We start from the raw sequence: 23952 nt of genomic DNA, 5'->3' as shown, positions 1-23952 counted from the left end.
TGAGGTAATGGATTGGTTGATGATAGATTCCATGACTTTGCAGGTGACGCAGCAAAGGGAGATCGGTCTGTAGTTTTCGACTAAGCTGGGGTCTCCTTTTTTGAAGATAGGGATGACTGTGGCTAGTGACCAAAGTTTGGGAAGAGAACTGGTAGTGAAAGCTTTATCAAAGATAATACTTAGGGGTTCTGCTATATTAATGGAAAGTTTTTTTAAGAAATATGCACATAGTCCATCGGGTCCAATAGAAAGCAATGGTTTTAAGTTGTGAAGGGCTTTCCCAACGTTGTCTTCTGTGAAGTCTATATGAGTTAAATCATCATAGTCATTGCTGGTTCGTTTGTGGAATGTCGGATATGTGTTATCGGAGTTAACAAAAACTGAGCCAAAGAAAATGTTGAAGAGGTTTGCTTTGACTGTTTCATCATTGCATTCTTTGTTGTTAGGATCTTTTAGTGGTGGGATGGATCTTGAGTCTTTAAGCTTAGTTTTCACCCATTGCTTCTTGTCCTGCCCTCAGGTGCTTTGGAGAATAGCTTGACTCCCTCTTCTTTGTGGCAACCACTGAGATATTGGAACACTACCTCATGTCTCCCCTAGTCCTTCTTTTCATTAAACTAGACATACCCAGTTCCAACAGCCATTCTCTATATGTTTTAGCCTCCAGTCCCCTATTCATCTTTGTTGCTCTTATCTGCACTCTTTCTAAGACTATGAGGGTAGGATCCTATTGCATCTCTCAGGCTGTTTCACAGAAAACTACTTATATTTAACTTTCAATTTCTCTAACATTTAGCCATTCTACCAGAAACAAACACCCAATTTGAAATCTTTAACATCTGCATCTGGATTACAAATAAACCATGCAATAAAAGCTTCTACCCACACTGTTAAATAAATATGTTCCATCAGGTAAACCTTCAAAAAATGTACAAAATTATCCTATATTTTACTGTCATGGAAACAATTAGAAATCTATTTTTAGTAACAGCAGCACATTTTAAAAACTTGCCTTTGAAAACAACTTAAAAGAGTATCCCTCGGTATCTCTCATCTTTTTGAATTAAAGGTATCTTTCTTGTTTAAAATAAAAGACAGGTAAAACATTTTTAAAAGACTATTTTTAAAGAAACTTCAAATACTCTGATAGAAGGGCTGGAGAAAAGCATTTAATCAAAGGAAACAAATAGATTTAAATAAAACTTACTTTTAACAAGAGAAAAACATTGAAAAGAACTGTACAAGAAAAAAACCCTTCTGATATTTATTTATAGATCACAAGCAATTAACAGATTAAGGCAATACACCTAATAACAATTTCTAATAATAATTATTTTTGCCATACCAAAAAATCTTAAACAACACTTAACAAGCCTGTGCACTGACAAATTTCCATCTATCAATTACAAAAGGCAAGATTGTCTAGATCGGCACATAGAGTATACTATGCTAGTACATTATGATGTCCTAAATGCAATGTGCGCATGGTCCCTGTGCATGCGCCCACCGCCGCACATGTGCATGCAGTCCCCTGCATGCACCCCACCCCCGTGCATGTGCACACAGTACCCCTGCATGTGCCCTGCCCCACACACATGCACAGCAGAGACCCGAAGACCAGCTGGCCAGCAGGAGGCATGTGTGCATGAGCAGCGGAACTGAATTTATTTTTTATTTATTTATTTAATTTCTATACCGCCCTTCTCCCGAAGGACTCAGGGCGGTGTACAGGCAAAATAAAACAGACAGTACAATATATAATTTAAAATGCAATTGGGGTGATGCGTGCCATAGGTTCGCCATCACGATCCTAAGTTCTTGGGAAGAACTTGATGCTTATGAAGGTTAACATTAGCTAAAGAACCGACAGCTGTGACTTCACATTTTTATGATATGAAATACTAATAAGCTATTATTATTATTATTATTATTATTATTATCATCATCATCATCATCAAAACAATCGAAAGTACCACTTAAATACCATCAGCACTGACAAAATCACCACTAGTCAATTGCAAAAGGCAGCTTTACTCAGAACAACTTACATCCGGTGATGATACCACTAACACCATCTAAAAACAATATATGTCTATATACCAGATCCTTGGGAAGGACTTGATAGGTGGATAAAAATTCCAAATCCAGTCTAAACATCTGGCTGACTGTGGGACCAACCTTACTATGTTAATCTAACATCTCAAATTTTGTCTGACCATTTTAGGTATATCAGCTGATCTATCTCTGTTTCAGTTCCACAAAAATCAAAGAATACATTCCTGACTTCCAGTAAAATCCCAGCGAGATTTGGGGCAAAATATCACAAATATTCCAAATGAGCTTTCTAGTTTAAGATACATTTGTTCTCAGGCAGATACTTTTCATCAATCTCATATTGCAGCATGAAGTTTGTCGACTTAAAGCTGTGTAAACAAGTCAGCACAACTTTGGTCAAGGTAAAGATATTGGCAAGATGTTTCCCATTTGGGAAATGGACTACAATCTGAGGAGGACAAGATTATTGATCCAACTGCTTGGTTTAATGCAGCAGTTCTATACATGAGCTAGACAGGGATTATGTATCCAGGATGTGAAACCTTTCCTTTCAGGTCCTATTATAACATGTACTTGATTTCTCCAAACTTCACATTAAACTAAAAATAACAAAAATGAGACTTAATATAAGAAGACATTATAACTAAGATGATACAATATCTAGTAAAAGGCTAAAAAAGGGCAAATTCTGCGGATTTGCTGAGAAAGGCAGTGTGAGCAGAATGCCAAAAAAGATTTTCCTTATAATGTCTTCTTTTGGTTTACTTGTGTTATACCACCCACCCCAAAAGATTCATGAGAGACTCATGTCTTTCCAAGGAGCAGGGACTTGATGTTCTTTTAATATTTAAGGGTTAAATGAGTAGCTCAGCAACAAGGGTGAAACCAGGAGTGGATAGACTGCAGTTCTAGAAATGCACGAAGTTCCAACCATCCTTCTGCCAGCTCCTAGGGCAGGGGTCTCCAACCTTGTCAACTTTAAGACTTGTGGACTTTAAGCCTTGTGGACTTCCCCTGGCTGAGGAATTCTGGGAGTTGAAGTCCACAAGTCTTAAAGTTGACAAGGTTGGAGACCCCTGCCCTAGAGGATATCCCAATACCTGTTTCTGAAAATGAGGGGCATGTGGCCTACTGTTCTACAGTAGTGGCCAAAACTGTGGAAACCCTTTGGGAAATAGTGTATTTTCTAAAACTAGCTAATAACATCACTTTTTTTTGGAATAGTACCATAGAATGATATATCAATGGAAAGATCATTTAATCAAGAATCTAATGCAATAACTTTTATGAAGGATTTGCTATTAGAATAGCAGTTACAGTATCAAGAAGAAAAGTGAAACATGTAGAAAAAACGAGATATACAAAAATTATCACCATGTCAGTTAATACTTAGTTGGGTAACCTTTAGCATGAATTATGGCCTTACAACATCTTCCCATGGAGGGAACCAAGTCTTTTAGTTCTGCAGTTACATGAAACCAAAATTGCTTCTATTAACTGGGTTTTATTGCTGGGTCGCTTCTGACCAACAAGTTTCTTTAGTCGGCTCCATAGATTTTCAATTGGGTTAAGATCTGGGCTATTCCCAGGCCATTCTAGCAGTAGAGTATGATTATCTTGAAATGCCAAAAAAAAAAAAGTTATTAGCCATCAAACCTCAAAAACACACTTTTCCCAAAAGGTTTCCACAATTTTGGCCACTACTGTATAACAGAGATGAATCAATCCATCAAGATACTTGAGGTAGCTTTCACTTCCCATGTTCATCAATCAAACAGCAATTGCAGCTACAGGTTCATCACTCAGTAAACCCATTGCTTAGAAACAAAGATGTGGAGTAAGCTAGCAAGAGCAAGCAGACTGCTTTGCCATTTGTACCATCCAACCTAAACTCTTGCTTAAGAAGGTGACTTGTAGGGTTCATGAAATTAGGAGGCCTACCATGGAGGTTTTCACATTCTGCAGTAAGTGGTCGTGTTGTTCTGCTATGGTCAAGGCAGCTGAGTGGACTTTCTGATAGATTGCCTCCCCATCTCTTGTCTGGAAGATGAATAGGCCTTCCCCAGTATCACACATCCTGCCAGAAAAAGAACAGAATGTGGTTCCACATGATCAGAATAATTTATAACTGTGCGTTCCTACAGCAGGGTCTCTGGTGGAGGAAAGGAAGGAGCAACAAAGGATGAAGCAAAAAATAGCAGATGACAATGTATTAAATACAGATAAATTTCTGCCTTCCCTTCCCCATTTCTTGCAACGGTACCACATTTCTTGACGCGGTAGTTGATCCTGTTTCAATTTTATGCTCCTTTGTAGCTTTTCCATTGCAAAATATTGCTATAAAAATTACTTTTCTCTGCAGGTTTTGGTATGCAATTCTCTACACGGTGTGTATTGACTGAAAAGCTGTACCACAACATGCAGAAATGTGCAAAAATCTAAGGCTCCTTAGAGTCCAGTTTGCACATGGTTCTTGTATTCAAATTTAAACCACGGTTATTAGTCAAACCTAAGTATCACATATATATATTTGGGTAGACAGATAAGCATAAATAATTTCTACATCTAGGGAATCCAAATAAAGGCCATAAGGTAAAGATAAAGCTTCCCATTGCACATATGTACTAGTCGTTCCTGACTCTAGGGGGCAATGCTCATCTCTGTTTCAAAGCCGAAGAGCCAGCGCTGTCCAGAGATGTCTCTCTGGTCATGTGGCCAGCTTGACTAAACACCAAAGGCACATGAAACACTGTTACCTTCCCACCAAAGGTGGTCCCTATTTTTCTACTTGCATTTTTTACATGCTTCTGAACTGGTAGGTTGGTGGAAGCTGGGACAAGTAGCAGGAGCTCACCCCATTACGCGGCACTAGGGATTCAAACCGCTGAACTGCCGACTTTTTGATCGACAAGCTCAGCGTCTCAGCCACTGAGCCACCAGGTCCCTCTAAAGGCCACACAAAGCACATTTAATGGAAATAAAAGCACAAAGAGAGAATAGACACAATTTAAAGTTCATTTCTTTTCTGGAAGACTACTTTTTAATACCCTCAAACAATGCATTCTTCCTCTACAAGACAAGTTAGCTTACAACCCATTATTCCATGTGGAGCGCAGATAATGGATTAGGAGAGTAGCAGCAGAATGTCCTCAACTTACAACCACAACTGGGACCAGAATTTCTGTTTGCTAAGCAAACAGGTTGTTAAATGAGACACACCCAAATTTATGACCTTTTTTGCTACAGTGGTTAAAGTAAATCACTATAATTGTTTGGCGAATCACATCATGATTAAGCAAATCTGGTTTCCCACATTAACTCTATTTGGAGTTGGTTGGGAAGGTCACCAAAGGAGACCATATGACTCCAGGACACTACAACTGTTGTACATTCATGCTGGTTGCAAAGCACTCAAATTTTGATCATATGACCCTTGGAATGCTGCAATGGTCCTAAGTGACAGGACCGGTTGCAAGTCCCTTTTTTCAGGGCAGTTATAACTTTGAACAGTCACTAAACAAATGCTTGTAACTCAAAGACTACCTGTATACTATCTTTGAATTTAGCTATGCTGCCATTTTGGCTGACTATTTCAGCCAGGTTAAACCCATACATTTTAAGAGGACTTCCAGTACAGAAAAAAAATATAAATTTTTTTTTGTTCATCTCTGAAGCAGAAAATATTGTTCCTCCAGTAATGAATATTCTAATTAATCCATTGTTATTTGTTAAATGCTATTTAAATTGTTAAATGTTTTCCTTGTCTACCACCCAGGCCAAAAATTGTACACGTGTGAATATACAGTAGTGGCCAAAATTGTGGAAACCTCTTGGGAAAAGTGTATTTTTGAGGTTTGATGGCTAATAACACCACTTTTTTTTTTTAAGCATTTCAAGATAAGCATATTCCACTGCTGGAATGCCCAGACTTAACCCAATTGAAAATCTATGGAGCCGACTAAAGAAACTTGTTACTCAGAAGTGACACAGCAATAAAACCCAGTTAATAGAAGCCATCGTTCAATCTTGGTTTCACATTATAACAGCTGCAGAACTAAAAGACTTGGTTCCCTCCATGGGAAGACATTGTAAGGTCGTAATTCATGCTAAAAGTTACCCAACTAAGTATTAACTAACATGGTGATAATTTTTGTATATCTTGTTTTTTATACGTGTTTCACTTTTCTCCTTTATAACTGCTATTCTAATAGCAAATCCTTCATAAAAGTTATTGCATTACTTTCTTGATTAAATTATCTTTCCATTGATATCTAATTTTATGGTACTATTCTCCCCACAAAAAAAAGTGGTGCTATTACCTAGTTTTAGAAAATACACTTTTCCCAAAAGGTTTCCACAATTTTGGAATGTATGTGTGCAGAACTGGTCAGAATCTGGAGAACTGGTAGTGGAAATTTTGAGTTGTTTGGAGAACCGGTAGTAAATTTTCTGACTGGCCCTGCCCCCATCTATTCTTTGCCTCCCAAGTCCCAGCTAATCGGGACAAAATGGGGATTTTGCAGTAAACTTCCCCCAGAGCGGGGTGGGAATGGATATTTTATAGTATCCTTCCCCTGCCAATCCAACCAAGCCACACCCACCAAGCCATGCCACGCCCACCAAACCATGCTCACAGAACTGGTAGTAAAAAAATTTGAAACCCACCACTGTATGTGTGTGAATATATATCTATGTACACAGATGGTGTTTTTATCCTTCCTTTAAAATTCTCCTGAATAAAAAGCACAGGGCTGGTGTACCTGTGTTGCATGGAGAAAAACATAGGTTTGATTCTGCAGCATCTTCAGCTCAGCTGAGGGACGGTCTGGACCGAATTTGGGATGATCCAAGCGAGGGAGAGGAGGCACGTCTTGTTGAGCACATTTGGGATGAGTTTGACCCTGTGGCTCCCGAGGACGTGGACAGGTTGTTGGGGAGGCTTCACGGCACGACATGTTTACTGGACCCGTGCCCTTCCTGGCTGGTACTGGCCACTCAGGCGGTGACACGAGGCTGGCTCCAGAGGATTATCAACGCTTCTTTGTTGGATGGGGTTTTCCCTGCCGCCTTGAAAGAGGCGGTGGTGAGACCCTCCTTAAAGCCCTCTTTGGACCCAGCTATTTTGGCTAATTATCGTCCAGTCTCCAACCTTGGCTTGTTGCGAAGGTTGTAGAAATGCCGTGGCGCGACAGCTGCCCCAACACCTGGATGAAGATGTCTATCTAGACCCGTTCCAGTCCGGCTTCCGACCCGGATACAGCACGGAGACAGCTTTGGTCGCATTGGTGGATGATCTCTGGAGGGCCAGGGACAAGGGATATTCCTCTGCCCTGGTCCTATTAGACCTCTCAGCGGCGTTCGATACCATCGATCATGGTATCCTGCTGCGCGGTTGGAGGATTGGGAGTGGGAGGCACCGTATATCGGTGGTTCTCCTCCTATCTCTCCGACGGTCGCAGAGCGGTGTTGACAGGGGCAGAGGTGGGCCGCGAGGGCCTCACTTGTGGGGTCCCTCAGGGGTCATTCTCTCGCCCTGCTGTTCAACATCTACATGAACCGCTGGGTGAGATCATCAGTGGTTTCGGGTGAGATACCAGCAGTGCGCTGGCGACACTCAGCTGTACTTTTCCACCCGGACCACCCCAATGAAGCTGTTGAAGTGCTGTCCGGGTGTTTGGAGGGTGTGCGGGTCTGGATGGGGAGACACAGGCTCAAGCTTAATCCCTCCAAGACGGAGTGGCTGTGGATGCCGGCACCCCGATTCAGTCAGCTGCAGCCGCGGCTGGCTGTTGGTGGCAGTTACTGGCCCCAAAGGATAGGGTGCGCAACTTGGGTGTCCTTCTGGATGATCGGCTGTCGTTTGAAGATCATTTGTGGCCGTCTCCAGGAGGGCCTTCCACCAGGTTCGCCTGGTCCGGCAGTTCGCCTTCCTTGATCGGGATGCCTTATGCACGGTCACTCATGCGCTCGTTACCTCTCGCTTGGATTACTGTAATGCTCTCTACATGGGGCTCCCCTGAAGTGCGCTCGGAGGCTTCAGTTAGTCAGAATGCAGCTGCGCGGGTGATAGAGGAGCTACGTAGCTCCCATGTAACACCGCTCCTCGCAGACTGCACTGGCTGCCTGTGGCCTTCGGGTGCACTTTGATGTTAGTTATGACCTTTAAAGCGCTCCATGGCTTAGGACCTGGGTACTTACGGGACCGCCTGCTGTTACCATCGCCTCCCACCGACCGTCGCTCCCACAGAGGGACTTCTCAGGGTGCCGTCCGCCAAACAATGTCGGCTGGCGGCCCCAGGAAGGGCCTTCTCTGTGGGGGCTCCACTCTGGGCAGGCTTCCCGGGCTTCGCCAAATTCCTGACCTTGGACATTTAAATGCGAACTCAAGACTCACCTTTTTATCCAGCAGGCTGGCTTAAATTGGGATTTAAAATTTTAAATTTATTAATTTTAAATGGGGTTTTAGTAGAGTAAATTTTAATCATTGGGCTAATTTAAATAAGTTTTTTAAAATTGGATTTTAAATTTGTATATTGTATTGCTGGTTTTTATTATGCCTGTACACCGCCCTGAGTCCTTCGGGAGAAGGGCGGTATAAAAATTAAATAAAATAAATAAATAAATAAATAAAAAATCTTCAGATTGGGCTGAATAATTTTTTTTTTGTTTAAATCTAAAAGGACCCCCCAAAAAGTCCTTGCTAACCAATGTAATACCAGGAAAGATAACAGTCCAGTCTGAATCATGCTTCTATAGCTCCCAATGTTATGGGCTGTAATCAGATTCACACTTGTCAAGAGATTTAAAATATTGGCTGTTCTCCCAAAATCAAAGACCTACTTCCTCTGCCATCAAATATATCAGATGTTATATTAATAGGACAGAGAACAATTGTTGTTGCTGCTGTATACGTCTGTGGCTTGTTGCGTGGCTTGTTAATACGATATACAAGGGTTCCAATGCAGAGAGAGTTTCCTGTTTTCAACAACATTATGGAGGGGGAAACCCTCGCAGAAAAGAATTTGCTCACCTTCCAGCTTCAAATGTAAACCAGGTTGCGTCTCTCCCATATCTCCGGAGGGCACTTAAAGGCCAAGATACGAGTTTTATTCTGGGATTCTGTATGTCCCAAAGACAGATATTTTCAAATGTTATCTGCAAGGTACATTCCCCGTGCACATCTAAGTTAGGCGACGGCATCAAATACACATGGAATCTCTCTGGGAGAAAAACAAAAGATTTAAATTAAAATCCTTGCAGGACTAAAAGCCAGTATAATCATAAGAAATCGTGCATCAATTTTTTGTGGCATTTTCAAATTGCTCCATAATTATTCCTACGTTTAACCCCCCCCCCCCAACAGCCTACAAAATGACAGAGCAATCTTACATGGCTTGGAGGACTTTTATTTGATTGTGCCACTTCCGTTGGCAGAAGAAAATCATAATTTTGAATGTCACTGCAAAAAAACCCACTGGTTGAAGAAAGTAGTTCACTGAGGATAAAAGTTCAGTTTAGGCTTTTGCCTGACATGCTATGTTGCTCTAAGGTTTATGTATGTGAAACCAGTTCAAAAACACCGAGCCCCAATGCAATTCTTAAAACTTAAATTCTAAGAATTTGGGGTACTGACGAACGCCATCACTCGGCTAAACAAATAATTCCCTCAACACTGTCAGACTATTTACTAAACCTGCACTACTATAATCTCATTGTTCCCATCACCCATCTCCTTCCAATTATGACTGTATGACTGTAACTTCGTAACACCTTCGTAACACCTTATGATTTATATTGATATTTATTGTTTCCTGATTGCTTATTTGTAGCCTATGACTATCATTAAGTGTTGTAAGTGTTGTACCTTGATGAAGGTATCTTTTCTTTTATGTACACTGACAGCATATGCACCAAGACAAATTCCTTGTGTGTCCAATCACACTTGGCCAATAAAAAAATTATATTCTATCTATCTATCTGTGATGTACACCCAAAGAATCTGCAAGATTCTGCCTACAAACTTTCTCATTTTGGAAATTAGAAAGTCAACAGGGTTCCTCGTGATATAGAAGAGTAATGTTGGACATGAACACAAGGTGCAATCCAAAAACCCTTAGATCCTACAAGGATAAGCCAGTGTTGAGATAGAGATAAAAATATTTATGCATATTGTTAAAATGGATTGATTTCCACAGAATAATAGAATTGGAAGGGACTTGTTTGTGTTCCCTTCCAATTGCTCAAGCAGGAAACCCTATGCCAGTGATTGCAAACCAAGTGCTGAAAAGGTCATGCAGAAACATCGTGCACACACATGCTCGTCAGGGCTGCGCTCCAGAAAAGACAAACTTCCAGGTTCTAGTGCGCATGCACACCCGACAATCAGCAGGCCAGCGCTCATGTGCAGGCCAGTTTTCAGTACTGCCGTGCATGTGAAGGACAGCTGATCGTCATGTGCACATGTGTGCCAGAAATCCGGAAGACAAACAGGGAAGGCCACATGTGCCGGGCGACATGGCTTCATGTGCCACTTTGGGCATGTGTGCCATAGGTTCGCCATCACGGTCCTATACCATTTCAGACAAATGGTTGTCCAATCTCAGCCTTCCTCACATTCCTAAATCACAGGTGAGATTTATTCTCATTTCAAATAATTTCTCCTTTGCTTAGAAACGTAGGGCTGAAACATTTAACTAAGCAATGCTGAATCTACCTCTGTTAGGCAAGAGGGAAAGAATGAGAGAGAGAGTAAGAGAGAGGAGGAGAGAATATAAATAGAGATGTCCCTTGCAGATTTTTTAAAAAATGACCAAATGAAAGAAATTAACAAAGGTGCATTTCTGGATTTTATGAAGCCATTTTGAAGGCACCCTGAATGCATCTAGTTGTGGTTTTATACAACATGTATGTTGTGCCTCGTCCTCCCCCCTCTCCTCAGCCGGGCCCCTCCCGTCCACACCCGGGCCTGTTATCAGACTCCGAGTCTGATAATGAAGATGAACGGCCTGTCATGCCTCCAGCCCCCGGCCCTGGCCCCATGCCCGGACAGGATGTCAGGAGTGAACAGACAAACCTGATAAACCTCACTCCTACAGCGTGTGAGCAGGAAGCCAGCCATGTGCTGGAATTACCGACAGCAGATCCAGCTGAAGAGAATTCACAGTGGGAAGATCCTTCCTTCCGGGGATCTGAGAGGCAATGCCAGCAGAAGGAAGGGAGGGGCAGGCCTGGATAAATGCTGAGTCATGGAGCCACACCCCACAGCCTATATAAAGGACCTGCTTGTGGCATTCCAACCTTGAGTCAAGCAAAGTCTCATCTAGTTTGCTGCTATCAGACTCTATCACTGAAGTCACAACTTGGACTCCTGCCTGCCCTGATAAACCTCGAAGGAATTTGACAAGCTGCAGAGGCTTCGTTGCCACATTTGATACGGACTTCCTAGACCCGGTCGTCGGAGGGGGAGGGGGACACGACAATGTATTTACATACCATTCTGTTCCCTCTCTACACCAGAAGCCAACAGGTCAGGTTCTCCAAGGCTAATATCATTAATCTGGGTCCCCAGGCACTCAATTTGAAGGACTTTGCACCATTCATCTGCTTCAAGTTCTGCATACAAATGACCAAAAAATCTGGAGGTTGGTATGGACCATTTGTAATATTTACGGCTAACGCAATTGTGCCCACAAATACATATTAGTCTTTGTCAGGGGTCTCCAACCTTGGCCACTTTAAGACTTAAGACAGCAAAGCTGGCTGAGGAATTTTGGGAGTTGAAGTCCATAAGTCTTAAAGCGGCCAAGGTTGGAGACTTGTGGTCTATGTCATTAGACCTACCTGATTCACAAGCAAAAGTCCTGGATGTATCATCATTAAAATATATTCCTACAGCATGTTTCCTTGTGCCTTTCGGCAACCGCAATATATTCTTCACATGATTAAGTTCTGTAACCTGAAATTAAAAATTTAAAAAATTTTTTAAAAAAACCAGCCACTCATGAATCCCATTAAGGTTGTTTCACAGTGAATATTCTAGGTAACAAGTGCAACATCGACATCATGCATTTGAGGTAAAGAACCCAAAGCTCTTTTTTTGTGTGTTTTCTACATCCAAGGGCCATTTCCATGGTCAGGTAAGCTTACCTGTGCCTTGACAGGGTCTGGACTGTAGCTACTGATGCAGGAAAGGAGAAATGGAAATAAGCATAATATATAGGTAGTCCAAGGGGACATGGTGGCTCAGGGGCTAAGATGCTGAGCTTGTCGATCAAAAGGTCGGCAGGTCAGTGCTTCGAATCCCTAGTGCTGCCATGTAACCAGGTGAGTTCCCATTATTTGTCCCAGCTTCTGCCAACCTAGCAGTTCGAAAACACGTAAAAAATGCAAGTAGAAAAAATAGGGACCACCTTTGGTGGGAAGGTAATAGCATTCCGTGTGCCTTTGGCATTTAGTCATGCTGGCCATGAAGACGTCTTCGGACAGCGCTGGCTCTTCGGCTTTGAAATGGAGATGAGCACCACCCCCTAGCGTCGGGAACAACTAGCATGTATGCGAGGGGAACCTTTACCTCTATAGGTAGTCCTCAACTTACAACCACAATTGAGCCCCGCATTTCTGTTGCTAAGCAAGAGAACTGTTAATAGAATGCTGTCCCATTTGATGACCATTCTTGCCACATTCGTTAAGTGAATCACTGCGGTTCTTAAATTAGTAACATGGTTGTTAAGAGAATTCGGCTTCCCCACTGAATTTGCTTCTCTCAGAAGGTCACAAAAGGGTATCACACAAGCCCGGGCAGTGCAACCGTCATAAATATGAGTCAACTGCCAAGCGTCTGAATTTTGATCATGGGACCAAAATTGGAGATGCTGCAACAGTTGTAAGTGTGAAAAACGGTCACAGGTCATTTTTTTTTCAGCACTGTTGTGACTTCGAATGGTCACTACACAAACTGTTGTAAGTCAAGGGCTACCTTAAAAGGACAAATGAAGAGCAAAGGCAAGCATAATGGACTGGAATATGCTTTATCGAGGAATTAGATTCATTATTATTGTTGTTGTTGTTGTTGTTGTTGTTGTTGTAAATTTTCATTCATAAACATTTTTGTGAAAACAGTGCATTGTCAGAGTATCATTGACAAATAGAACACAACCAACGAGAGTTGGTAGTATATCTTAGCACAGAAACTAATATCAATAGTAATAATATAATAGCAGTAATAATAACATAACCAAAAAGTTTAAACTAGCTTTTTTCTTGCAATAGCTTATTTATATTTTTATACTTCTTTACTTTCAATACTTATAATATTAACATTCATAATCTTAATTTCTCTAATTTCTACCTCTTTTCTCTATACATTCATAAAATTTATTCCATGTCTGATAGCATTCTGAATCTTCTTTATCTTTAATTTTTAAAATTAGTCTGTCCATTTCAGCACAGTCTCAAAATTTTCTAATTACAACCTTGTCCAGTGGGATGTTCATATTTTTCTAGTATTTAGCATATGTAATCCTTGCTGCCGTTAGTATGTGTAACACTGAATATGTGATCACTTTATCATAATTATTTTATTTTTATTTTTATTTATTTAGTTAAACTTTTATACCGCCCTTCTCCCAAAGGACTCAGGGTGGTGTACAGCCATACATAAAAACAATAAAAATATACAAAGTTAAAATATCGATTTAAAATACATATTCAATAATGGCCGAATTAAAACCGTCAATTGACCCAACCTAAAAATACCCCATATAAAATTACAAAATTTAAAATTTAAAAAATTTAAAAATTTTAAATCAGGCCAGTCCCGCTTGGATAAATAAGTAAGTTTTTAATTCCCGGCAAAAGGTCCGAAGGTCAGATATTTGGTGCAAACCGGGGGGAAGTTCGTTCCAGAGGGTAGGTGCTCCAACAGAGAAGGCCCTTCCCCTGGGGGCCGCCAGCCGACACTGCTTGGCGGACGGCACCCGGAGAAGACCCTCTCTGTGAGAGCGTACGGGTCGGTGGGAGGCATAAGGTAACAGCAGGCGGTCCCGTAAGTATACCTCTGATAGTATACCTAATCCTCTGATAGTATACCTAAAAGGCATGTTTCTGGTTTAAACTCAGTATTTTGTTCAGTTTTCGTTTCCAGCCAGTTATGTATGTTCTCCCAATATTTCTTTGCTTTACCACATTAGCAGTGTGATATACTAGCAATCCCAACCTTTACGGCTTGGTTGCCCAATGGAGGGGAGATAGGAACGGGCCCATGCAAGTGTGTGCCGACCCTCCACTCACGCAAGTGGTGGACCATTGCGCAGGGTTTGGGTTCCCCTGTGATATACAGTAGCCTCTTGGATGGAAAGGGTCCAAAGTCAGCACATGAAAACCACCATAGGTACATGTCTGTTATATATAGGCACAAGCAACTACTAAACTCCTAAGCAGCAATGTTCCCAACTTTTATCCACTTGTAAGTGCATCTGCACCTACATGCAGACGTATTTTCTCTCTGTGGAGGTGAGCAATACTGTAGAGAGAGTGTACAAAAGGAATAAAGAAGTAATAAGCTAAAGAAACTAAAGGCATGAAATAAGAAAGAGAAAGCTGCTAAGTCAAGTTATCCAGTGTGTCATTCGCTAGTCTTCTCTATAGCTTTCTATTCTTTCCAAGATTCTTTGTTTGCCTTGTTCTTTAAATGTTTCATGTTAGGTTCTGGAAGTAACGAGGCTGGAGACCAGGGTAGTGACAACAGCTCTTTAATATAGGGAGAACCCAGCAACAGGCTGGGGAAAAACCTCTCCTTTTATACAGTTCTACTGGAGGCTTCGTCCAATCAGCAACGTGCTGATTTCCCGCTCAAATATTTAAAGGTACAGACACGAATACATAACACTCCTCCCCTCCCAGAAAACACTTTGCCTCTATTTACATTTTATTTACATGTTATTTTCAATAGTCACGCAAATAACCTGGGCGTCTCCTAGTTCTTTCAGACCTGCGCGGTTCAGTTCTGGTGGTGTTTTGAGCTGTTCGGAGGTCTGTTTTCCTCCCAGCTCTTTCTCTAGGCCATCGGGCCCTGGATTAATTGCAGATTCTTTTTCTTGGCCATCCGGCCCTGGATTACTTTGTAATTTTCCTGTCGTTTCCTCGAACCTGATGGCGTCGCTGGACCCCCGGGACCTCAGCTAAGTCTTGCGCCTCCCCCGGGTCATGGTCAGCTGTGGGTTCAAATAAGGAGGGGTCATAATTTGTTTCCTGTGGCTTGATTTGTTCAGTTATTCGTCTCCTTATCTGATCTATGTGATGCCTCCATACTCTGTTATCTTGTAATTCGACCAAGTACGACTTTGGGCCAGTTGTTTTATTATTTGCCTTGTGAGCCAACTTGGGCCGTCCCGTAGTTGGCCCACACTCGATCGCCTATGTCCAATTCCCTTGTTTTGTCTATTTCCCCTTGTAACCCTCTGGTGTGTAATGGGACTCAAGCGTCAAGTGGGCACCGGAGTTTCCGTCCCATCAGTAATTCGGCTGGGCTTCTGCCGGTAGCCGTGCTTGGGGTTCTGTGCTGAATGGCCAGAAAGAAGTCTATCTTTGTTTGCCAGTCCCCTGGTTTGAGCCTGGACAATGCCTCCTTAGCGCTCCGGACGGAACGCTCTGCAAGGCCATTCGACGCAGGGTGGAAAGGCGCAGAGAGGGCATGTCGGATGCCCTCCTCTGCCAAGTATTCTTCGAACTGGGCTGCCGTGAATTGCGGCCCGTTGTCGGACACCAGAGTGTCAGGCAACCCGTGGGTTGCGAATAAGTGGCGCAGGGCTGCGATTACTGCCTCGGCCGTAGTGGATTTCATGAGTATGATCTCTAACCATTTAGAGAATGCGTCGACAACCACTAGGAAGGTTTGGCCATGGAAAGGGCCAGCAAAATCAATGTGTATTCTTGACCAGGGCCCTTGGGGTTTTTCCCATTCCCTGACTGGGGCCGTTGGAGGTAGGGGTCTGGACTCTTGGCAAGCCTGGCATTTCTCTACCCACTCAGCAATCTCTGAATCCATGAGTGGCCACCACACGTAGCTTCTTGCTAGCCCCTTCATTCGGACGATCCCTGGGTGGCCCACGTGGAGGAGGACCAGTACCTTTCCCTTAATTTGTCGGGGATTACCACCCGATCACCCCATAACAGGCACCCCCCTTGAGCCGAGAGCTCATCCCTTTTTAACAAACTCCTTAGCGTTAGCGGCGCAGCGGCCACCCTCTTGTACCCAACCGAGTACAGTCCTTAACATAATGTCCCGGTATGATGCCCGAGCCACTTCCTTAGATGTGACTGGGCCAGAGTCCAAAGAGTCAATAAGCAGGATGGGCGCCCCGAGTGGGGTCTTCGATGGCCCCTGGCAGTGGGCATCTGCTTAACGCGCCTGCATGCCCCACTTCTTTCCTGGTCGATGATGCAGCTTGTACGAATAAGCGGCCAAGAAAATAGTCCATCGGGTCAAGCGTGGCGAAAGTGCCACAGGCGTTGGGCGGTCGCCAGCCAGTATCCTAGTAGCGGTCTGTGGTCAGTCACGATTTCAAAATCCGCCCAAAGACATATTCGTGGAATTTTTAACCCCTGACACAATGGCTAGTGCTTCTTTATCTAATTGGCTGTAGTTCCTCTCTGGGAGGACATCGCTCTAGAGTAAAAGCTATAGGGGCTTCTGTGCCGCTTTGGAAGTCTATGGCTGAGTACAGCCCCACCCCATAAGGGAGGCATCGCAAACCAGCACTAGGGCAATGAGTTGTGATATTGGATGAGCAGGCTATCACTTGAGAGCAGGTTCTTTACTGCTTCAAAAGCCCTATTTTCCGACTTTCCCAAGACCAAACAGTATTTTTCCTAAAAGTCTATGCAGCGGTTCGCAACGGTCGCTTTGTTCTTTAAAAAGACCGCAGAAAATTCACTAACCCCAGGAATGCCTGCAGCTCTGCTTTGTTTTTGGGCGCTGGAGCCTTCTAATTGCCTTGACCTTGCTCTCAGTAGGGTGAATTCCTTCTTGTCTATCCGTAGCCCAAGAATTTGACGGATTCGACCCTATCTGGCATTTGTTTACCTTGACTTTTAATCCGCTGTCCGGAAAATGCCCAAAACCTTTCTTAAACGCCTCCCCAATTCCTCTATGTTTTCCCTGAAATTAGGACATCATCAAGTAGGGAACTACCCTGGGAGCCCCTGCAGAAGTCGTTCCATTAGGTTTTGGAACAGCCCTGGTGCCACACTCACCCCAAATTGCAATCGGTGCACTTGAAGGCCCCCTGTGCGTTATAATCGTTTGGGCTTCGCCAGCGGGCGCTCACGGGCAGTTGTTGGTAGGCTTGGGCCAAGTCTAACTTGCAAAGACTTGCCTCGCCCCAAAGAGTGCAGTAAGTGTTGCACCACGGAACCGGTAAGCGCTTTTCTGTAAGGCTTTGTTAAGCGTCGCCTTGTAGTCAGCGCAAATTCTAATTGACCCGTCTGGTTTTATCGGGGTGACGATTGGCGTCTCCCACTTTGCGTGATCGACTGGCACCAACATCCCCTGATTTATGAGCTTATCTAGCTCCTTATCGATTTTTGGTTTTAGGGCAAAAGGACCTCTCGCCTTAAGCCTAATGGGAGCTACCTGGGGTCTAAGTTGAAGGAAATAGGGGTCCCTTGTACTTGCCCAGGCAGTCCTTGAAGACATCTTCGAACTCGTTAAAGAGAATGTCTTTCAGGTTACAGTCACTTCTGTAGATGCCAGTCACTCCCATGCCCAGGGCACGAAACCAGTCTAGTCCCAACAGACTGGGCAGAGTCCCTTCGACGATCGTGATGGGCAGGGTCTTCTTATGTGGTCCGACTCGACTCGGACGGAGGTGGTCCTCGAACAGGGATGCGATTCCCTGGTAGTCATGGATTCGCAGCCATTGTGCTTGCAGGTGGCGCCGACTGACGGCAGTGACTTCGCCAAAGTGTCCCAGGACATGATGGTGATCGCTGATCCCGTGTCTACTTCGAGCCGCACCGTACTCTCTATTTTTGGTCTGGTGAAGATCTTCTTCTCACTGCCGAGGCGCGCCTATGACCACAGTCGTTTGGTTTGAATCCGCGCTTTTTGTTTGAGCCAATCGCTGGTCGCCTTGCCGATTCCGCGCCTGATTGGCCGATTTGAATTTTCGGGAAGGTTGGGCCGCCGACAAACTTGAGCTAGGTGCCCTTCTTCCGCACCCCGACATGTCGCGGCCCTTAAATTTGCAGCGTTGGCGCTGGTGTTGACCACCGCAGCTTCCGTGACTCGTCTCGGTCCCCTTTGTCGCTTTCTCGGTTCTGCAGACCCTTCCTCATCTTCACCGCCGGATTCGGTCTGAACCTCCTCCTGGTGCACTGGGGTTGTCTTCGCTTGCCTTAGTGGGACCGGCTTTGCAGTGTCTCCGCCGCTGGGTGGACATTTCATGTGCTCTGGCTTCGCCCAGAGCGTGGCCAGCGCCAGGTTGTTTTGCCAGCAGCCGCCGCAAACGGATGTCTCGACCTCGGATGAGTTGCTCGAGGAGCACCTCGTCTAGGTCGCGTATCCGCAGTCCTTGGACGCTTTTCAGGGCGGCCATGTAGTCACCGATGGATTCGCCTCCATCTGCCTTCGCCTCCAATTCAAACCGCCGCACGATTTGGACGGCGCGCAAGTGGTTTTTAGTAAAGTCTGTAGAGTTGGCCACGACACCGATTGTAACGGCATTGGCTCTGCCAGGGCTTCCGCGATATCAATGACCTCCGGACCGCAGTGGCTTAAGAAATAAGCCCTTTTCGGTTATCTGGAACTCCTTGCAGTTCGTTGGTTTAGAAAGCTTTCAAACGGGTCATATCATTCCCATTTCTCTTTAGCCGGGTCAAACGGTGCGGGCGGAGTGTAACTGGCCATCTCCGCTTTTCTGCCCTGTGTTTGCTGGGTTCGGGTCTATCGTGCTTCAGCTCGGTTCTGGTTCTCCTTAGCCTCGAGATCCCACCCTCGTCACCAGTGTTAGGTTCTGGAAGTAACGAGGCTGGAGACCAGGGTAGTGACAACAGCTCTTTAATATAGGGAGAACCCAGCAACAGGCTGGGGAAAAACCTCTCCTTTTATACAGTTCTACTGGAGGCTTCGTCCAATCAGCAACGTGCTGATTTCCCGCTCAAATATTTAAAGGTACAGACAAGAATACATAACATTTCATATATCTTTCTGAGGATCCACTCAATTCCAAGCATTCTTCTTAAGACGTTCATTCTTTCTTGACATATTTATTTTGTCATTCCTTCTTCATTGTGACCAAACCATATCCATTCCTTTCTTTCATTCATTTTTGTAGTCGATCCATAGTCATTCAAGCAGCCATTGAGTTCTTGACCTCATCTTTTGGTTCTTTGATTGTACACACATCTTAATAGAATAGAATAGAATAGAATAGAATAGAATTTTTATTGGCCAAGTGTGATTGGACACACAAATGTTCCATTTAAACTATAGTACATTCAATCCTCACTTCCATATAACAAAGTGGGCAAAATCACACTCTGGGATTTTATATCTTCCTCTTTCATTTTTTTTTTCTTGATCACTAACATTTATAGCATTGGTTTTCCATCCACTCCTCAACATCGTACTATCATAAAATCTTATCGTCTCTAAAATGCTCCTTCCAGCATTCCAGCATTTCAGTTTCAATATGAGTACTGTAAAATATGCTTAGAATTTTTTTTTTTCTTACTGTATTGTATAAACTCAATCCTTTTGGTTAGTCTGCAGCTCAATGTAATTCAGCAAATTCAGAAACGGTGCAAATTCAGGTTCAGTGTACTGGATAGACTTGCAACTATTCAAATCAGTCTCTGGTGAATAGAATATTGAAGTCCTCTACGTGACTTAAGTATTTGTAAATAGTTTTAGTTTTAAAGATTCATCTGTTATCTCCTCTACCTGTTGGAAGAAAAATCCAGGTCCAGTCGTATACTGGGAATAAAATGCAGGCTGATTGGAAAGAAAGATTTTCTTTATTGGTGAACAGAACCAACCCACACACAGCAGGCAGCTCTGGGACAGCTGACAAAATGGAGTTGAGAACAGGGTGGGTTTTTATACCTATTTGATTTCTATGGGGTCATGTAGGGGTCATGGCTGGCTCTATAGGCAAAAGGGGAAATGCAGATCCTAGGTGTTTGCCTGAGCTAATCTTGTCTTGCCTAATTGCTTATCTGGAGTTTCTGTCTAACCCAGTCTTTCTGAATGGATTACCAAATCTTCATTTCTAAAAGCTGACCTCCTCAGTTTCTGCTTGGGGCAGGGAGATTGGTGCTGGTTTCTGCCTCCCTTAAGATTTTTTTTTTCCACTTCTCCTGTAGGGGAAATATTCTATCCTACCTTTTTAATATTCCCAAAAATATTTTATTCTCTAGAGGGTGGTGGGTGCTGACTTTCTACATACCACAGGACAAGAAGAAGCCAAGTAGATAAGAACTGCCTCCTTCTGCCGAGAAGCCTGGCCTACATTTAAATTTCTCTCTGGGAAAAACCATACACAACAGTTTGCAGGATTATCTTCCTAGCAATTTTTCCCTGGCTTAATAGTAACCTTTTCTTTCTGCCTTCATCTTTCCAGTCATGTGATCTTGGCAAGAAGAGAATATGAGCCTGGAAAGCAGAGCAGAAAGTTTGGGCTTACACAAAAAAAATCTTTACTTTCCAAGAGAAGCTAGCGTATGTTGAAAATGCCAAGAAAGCTATTATTGTCAATCACAGCACATTTTAGAAATGAAATGCCAAAAAGGAAGGTACTCCAACATTCACAGGATATGAGTGGGTAGGGGGGGGAAATTGGTTGGAGAGTGCTCTGGCCCCCAAAAGTATTCAGCTATTCTATTTGCTGAATTAAAGCTGCCCAGTGTCTCTTCCAAAGAAGATCCAATCTAACTGCATATTTTAATAGGCATAATTCAGTTTCACGGATAAGCTATAATACATAAACCAACCGTTTCTTGAATATGGCTATAAGTGCCTATAAAGTACCTAATACCTATGCCTATAGAGCAAGGGTGAAATATAAAATTTGTTACTACTGGTTTTGTGGGCATGGCTTGGTTGGGGGGTAATGTGACTGGGTGAGCGTGGCCAACTTTTTTTTTTTACTTTTAAAAGCATTTTTTCTACAACCTTTTCTGCCGAATGCTGATCAGGCAACCCAGATGGAATCGCCAGAAGAGCCTTTTAAAAGCATTTTTTCTACAACCTCTTCAGCCGAAGAGGTTGCAGAAAAAATGCTTTTAAAGGGTTCTGATGATCCCAGCTGAGCCGCATGATCATCAGAGGCTTTTTGTTTTACTTTTAAAAGCATTTTTTCAGCCGAAGAAAAAATGCTTTGAAAAGTTTAAAAAAAACAGCCTCTGATGATTGTGCGGCTCAGCTAGGCATGGTGGGGGCAGGGATTTTTGCTACCGGTTCTCCGAACCACCAACCGCCACCGCTACTGGATCGGGCAATCCAGTCCGAACTGGGAGCATTTCACCTCTGCTATAAAGTTTAACAAAATTCTTATCAAAAACGTTTCCCAAATCTGGGATACCAGAAAGAAGGAGATATTTATAGGAACTTGGGGGGGGGGAGAGGGGGTTAAATTTTAAATATAGAGTTAGGATGAGAATGTCAGAGCAGGTAATCAATAAAAGTTACTTCTCTTGGTAAAGAAAAGATTCAGATTGCCAGAGATGTTTATTTTACTTGTAAGGTCAAAATTCAAAAATGACTTTGTGGTGGTAGGCCAAGAGAATGGCTCCAATAGATTCCAGAAACAACAACACAGTTCTTGTGTGTGTCTGTGTATGTGTGTGTGTGTGTCAGAGGTGGGTTTCAGCAGGTTCTGACCTGCTGAAGTCTGGAGAACAGTAGTTGAAATTTTGAATAGTTCGGAGAATCATTAGTAAAAATTCTGACTGGCCCCACCCCCATCTATTTTCTGCCTCCCAAGTCCCAGCTGATCAGGAGGAAATTGGGATTCTGCAGTAACCTTCCCCTGGATTGGGGAGGGAATGGAGATTTTACAGCATCCTTCCTCTACCACGCCCACCAAGCCATGCCATGCCCACCAAGCCATACCCACAGAACCAGTAGTAAAAAAATTTAAAACCTACCACTGGTGTGTGTGTATGTGTGTGTACACGTGCATGTGAGTATGTATCTATGTATATACATAGTGCGCACACACACATAGAGAGAGAGAGAGATTATTATTAGGGGACTGGAGGCTAAAACATGAAGAATGGTTGCAGGAATTGGTAATGTCTAGTCTAGTGAAAAGGACTAAGATAGCAGTGGTCCAAAATTTGAAGGACTGCCACAAAAAAACAGGTGGTCAACTTATTTTCCAAAGCACCAGATGGAAGACAAGAACCAATGGATAGAAACTAATCAAGGAGAGAAGAAACCTAGAACGAAGGAGAAATTTCTGGAGAATTAACTAGTGGAACGGCTTGCCTTCAGGGGTTGTGAGTGCTCTTTGCTGGAGGCTTTTTTTATTTTTTTTAATTTATACATATCACTATAGGGATGGTGTGGTGTTTGAGTATCATACATTTCAATACAGATAAACATATTCATAATTATTACATTCTATTTTGCTTATTCAATATTATTCACCCCTATCTTTTACACATTTTTTTTCATATAAATATTAACAAGTATGCAATAACATCTAAACCGATATGCTTTAACATCCACCGTATTATCTTTTGTTATAATTTCATTGCTGGAGGCTTTTAAGAAGAAATTAGACAGCCATTTGTATGAAATAATATAGGGCAGGGATGTCCAAACTTGGCCCCTTGAAGTGTGGTGGACTTCAACTCCCAGAATTCCCCAGCCAGCAACTTGCTCATATTTATAGCTCATGCTGGCTGGGGAATTCTGGGAGTTGAAGTCCACCACTCTTCAAGGGGCCAAGTTTGGACACCCCTGATATAGGGTCTCCTCAGTGGTGGATGTCAAAAATATTTAGTACCCTTTCTGGCTTAGTGGGTGTGGCATGGTTTGGTGGGCGTGGCTTGGTGGGCGTGGCTTGGTGGGCATGGCTTGGTGGGCATGGCAGGAGAAGGATACTGTAAAATTTCCATTCCCTCCCCAATCCAGGGGAAGGTTACTGTAAAATCCCCATTTCCTCCTGATCAGCTGGGACTTGGGAGGCAGAGAATAGATGGTGGCAGGGCCAGTCAGAATTTTTACTACCGGTTCTCTGAACTACTCAAAATTTCCGCTACCAGTTTTCGAGAACTGGTCAGAACCTACTGAAACCCACCTCTGAGTCAGGTTGGAGGTTGGATCAAAAGATTTCCAAGGTTTCTTTCAACAGTTTTTCTATTATTCCTGATCTCAGTCTGTACCATTGGGACCACATTGGGCTTTATTTTCCATATCCGATCTAGTTCCTCCTTCATGCCTTGGTACTTCTCCAGGTACTCATACTCCTTCCTGATCTTACTGTCACTTGGCATTGCTACATCTATCACCACTCTACATATACACATCACACAGACAGACACACACCTAGATGTATTGTTGAAAACTAACTTTCTGTCTCTCTCAATTATCTATAACACTTTGTCTTTGGTAACAGTTTTTCCTCTTTTTTTTTTTCCATTTTTCCCCAGCCTGCTGAAATCTGAATTCTACCTATTCAATTTCTTTGTGAAGGTAACTAGCTATAGATGAGATATGAGCTATTGACTGCCCATGATGGCTTTATGAGGTTTAGGAGAGAACGATGTAATACAAAAGATGTTTCCCAATCTATTCCCATTATCAATTCATCCTTAAAGGTCAGATATGGAAAGACCAATTGCTCTGTCAAAATTTAAAACGAAGAACGATGGGTTTCAACGAACATTTTG

At 43.1% G+C, this 23952-nt stretch overlaps 1 protein-coding gene across 2 annotated transcripts in view; it reads right to left on the bottom strand.

Annotated features, from left to right (window-relative positions):
- The window catches only part of DOK5 (docking protein 5), an 80431-nt gene that overhangs the window by 16016 nt on the left and 40463 nt on the right, over window positions 1-23952 (bottom strand). For both annotated transcript variants that reach the window (XM_058178547.1, XM_058178548.1), the window contains exons 3-6: window positions 11896-12010; window positions 11548-11667; window positions 9086-9275; window positions 3997-4132 (exon numbers count right to left, since the gene is read on the bottom strand). In XM_058178547.1, coding sequence (XP_058034530.1) covers window positions 3997-4132; window positions 9086-9275; window positions 11548-11667; window positions 11896-12010 — 561 coding nt within the window. The remainder of the gene's footprint in view (window positions 1-3996; window positions 4133-9085; window positions 9276-11547; window positions 11668-11895; window positions 12011-23952) is intronic.

The sequence above is a fragment of the Ahaetulla prasina genome, chromosome 3 (genome assembly GCF_028640845.1).
Source record: "Ahaetulla prasina isolate Xishuangbanna chromosome 3, ASM2864084v1, whole genome shotgun sequence".
NCBI classification, from domain to species: domain Eukaryota; kingdom Metazoa; phylum Chordata; class Lepidosauria; order Squamata; family Colubridae; genus Ahaetulla; species Ahaetulla prasina.
Note: the sequence above shows the minus strand (reverse complement) of the source record. Positions and strands in the feature narration are given on the sequence as shown.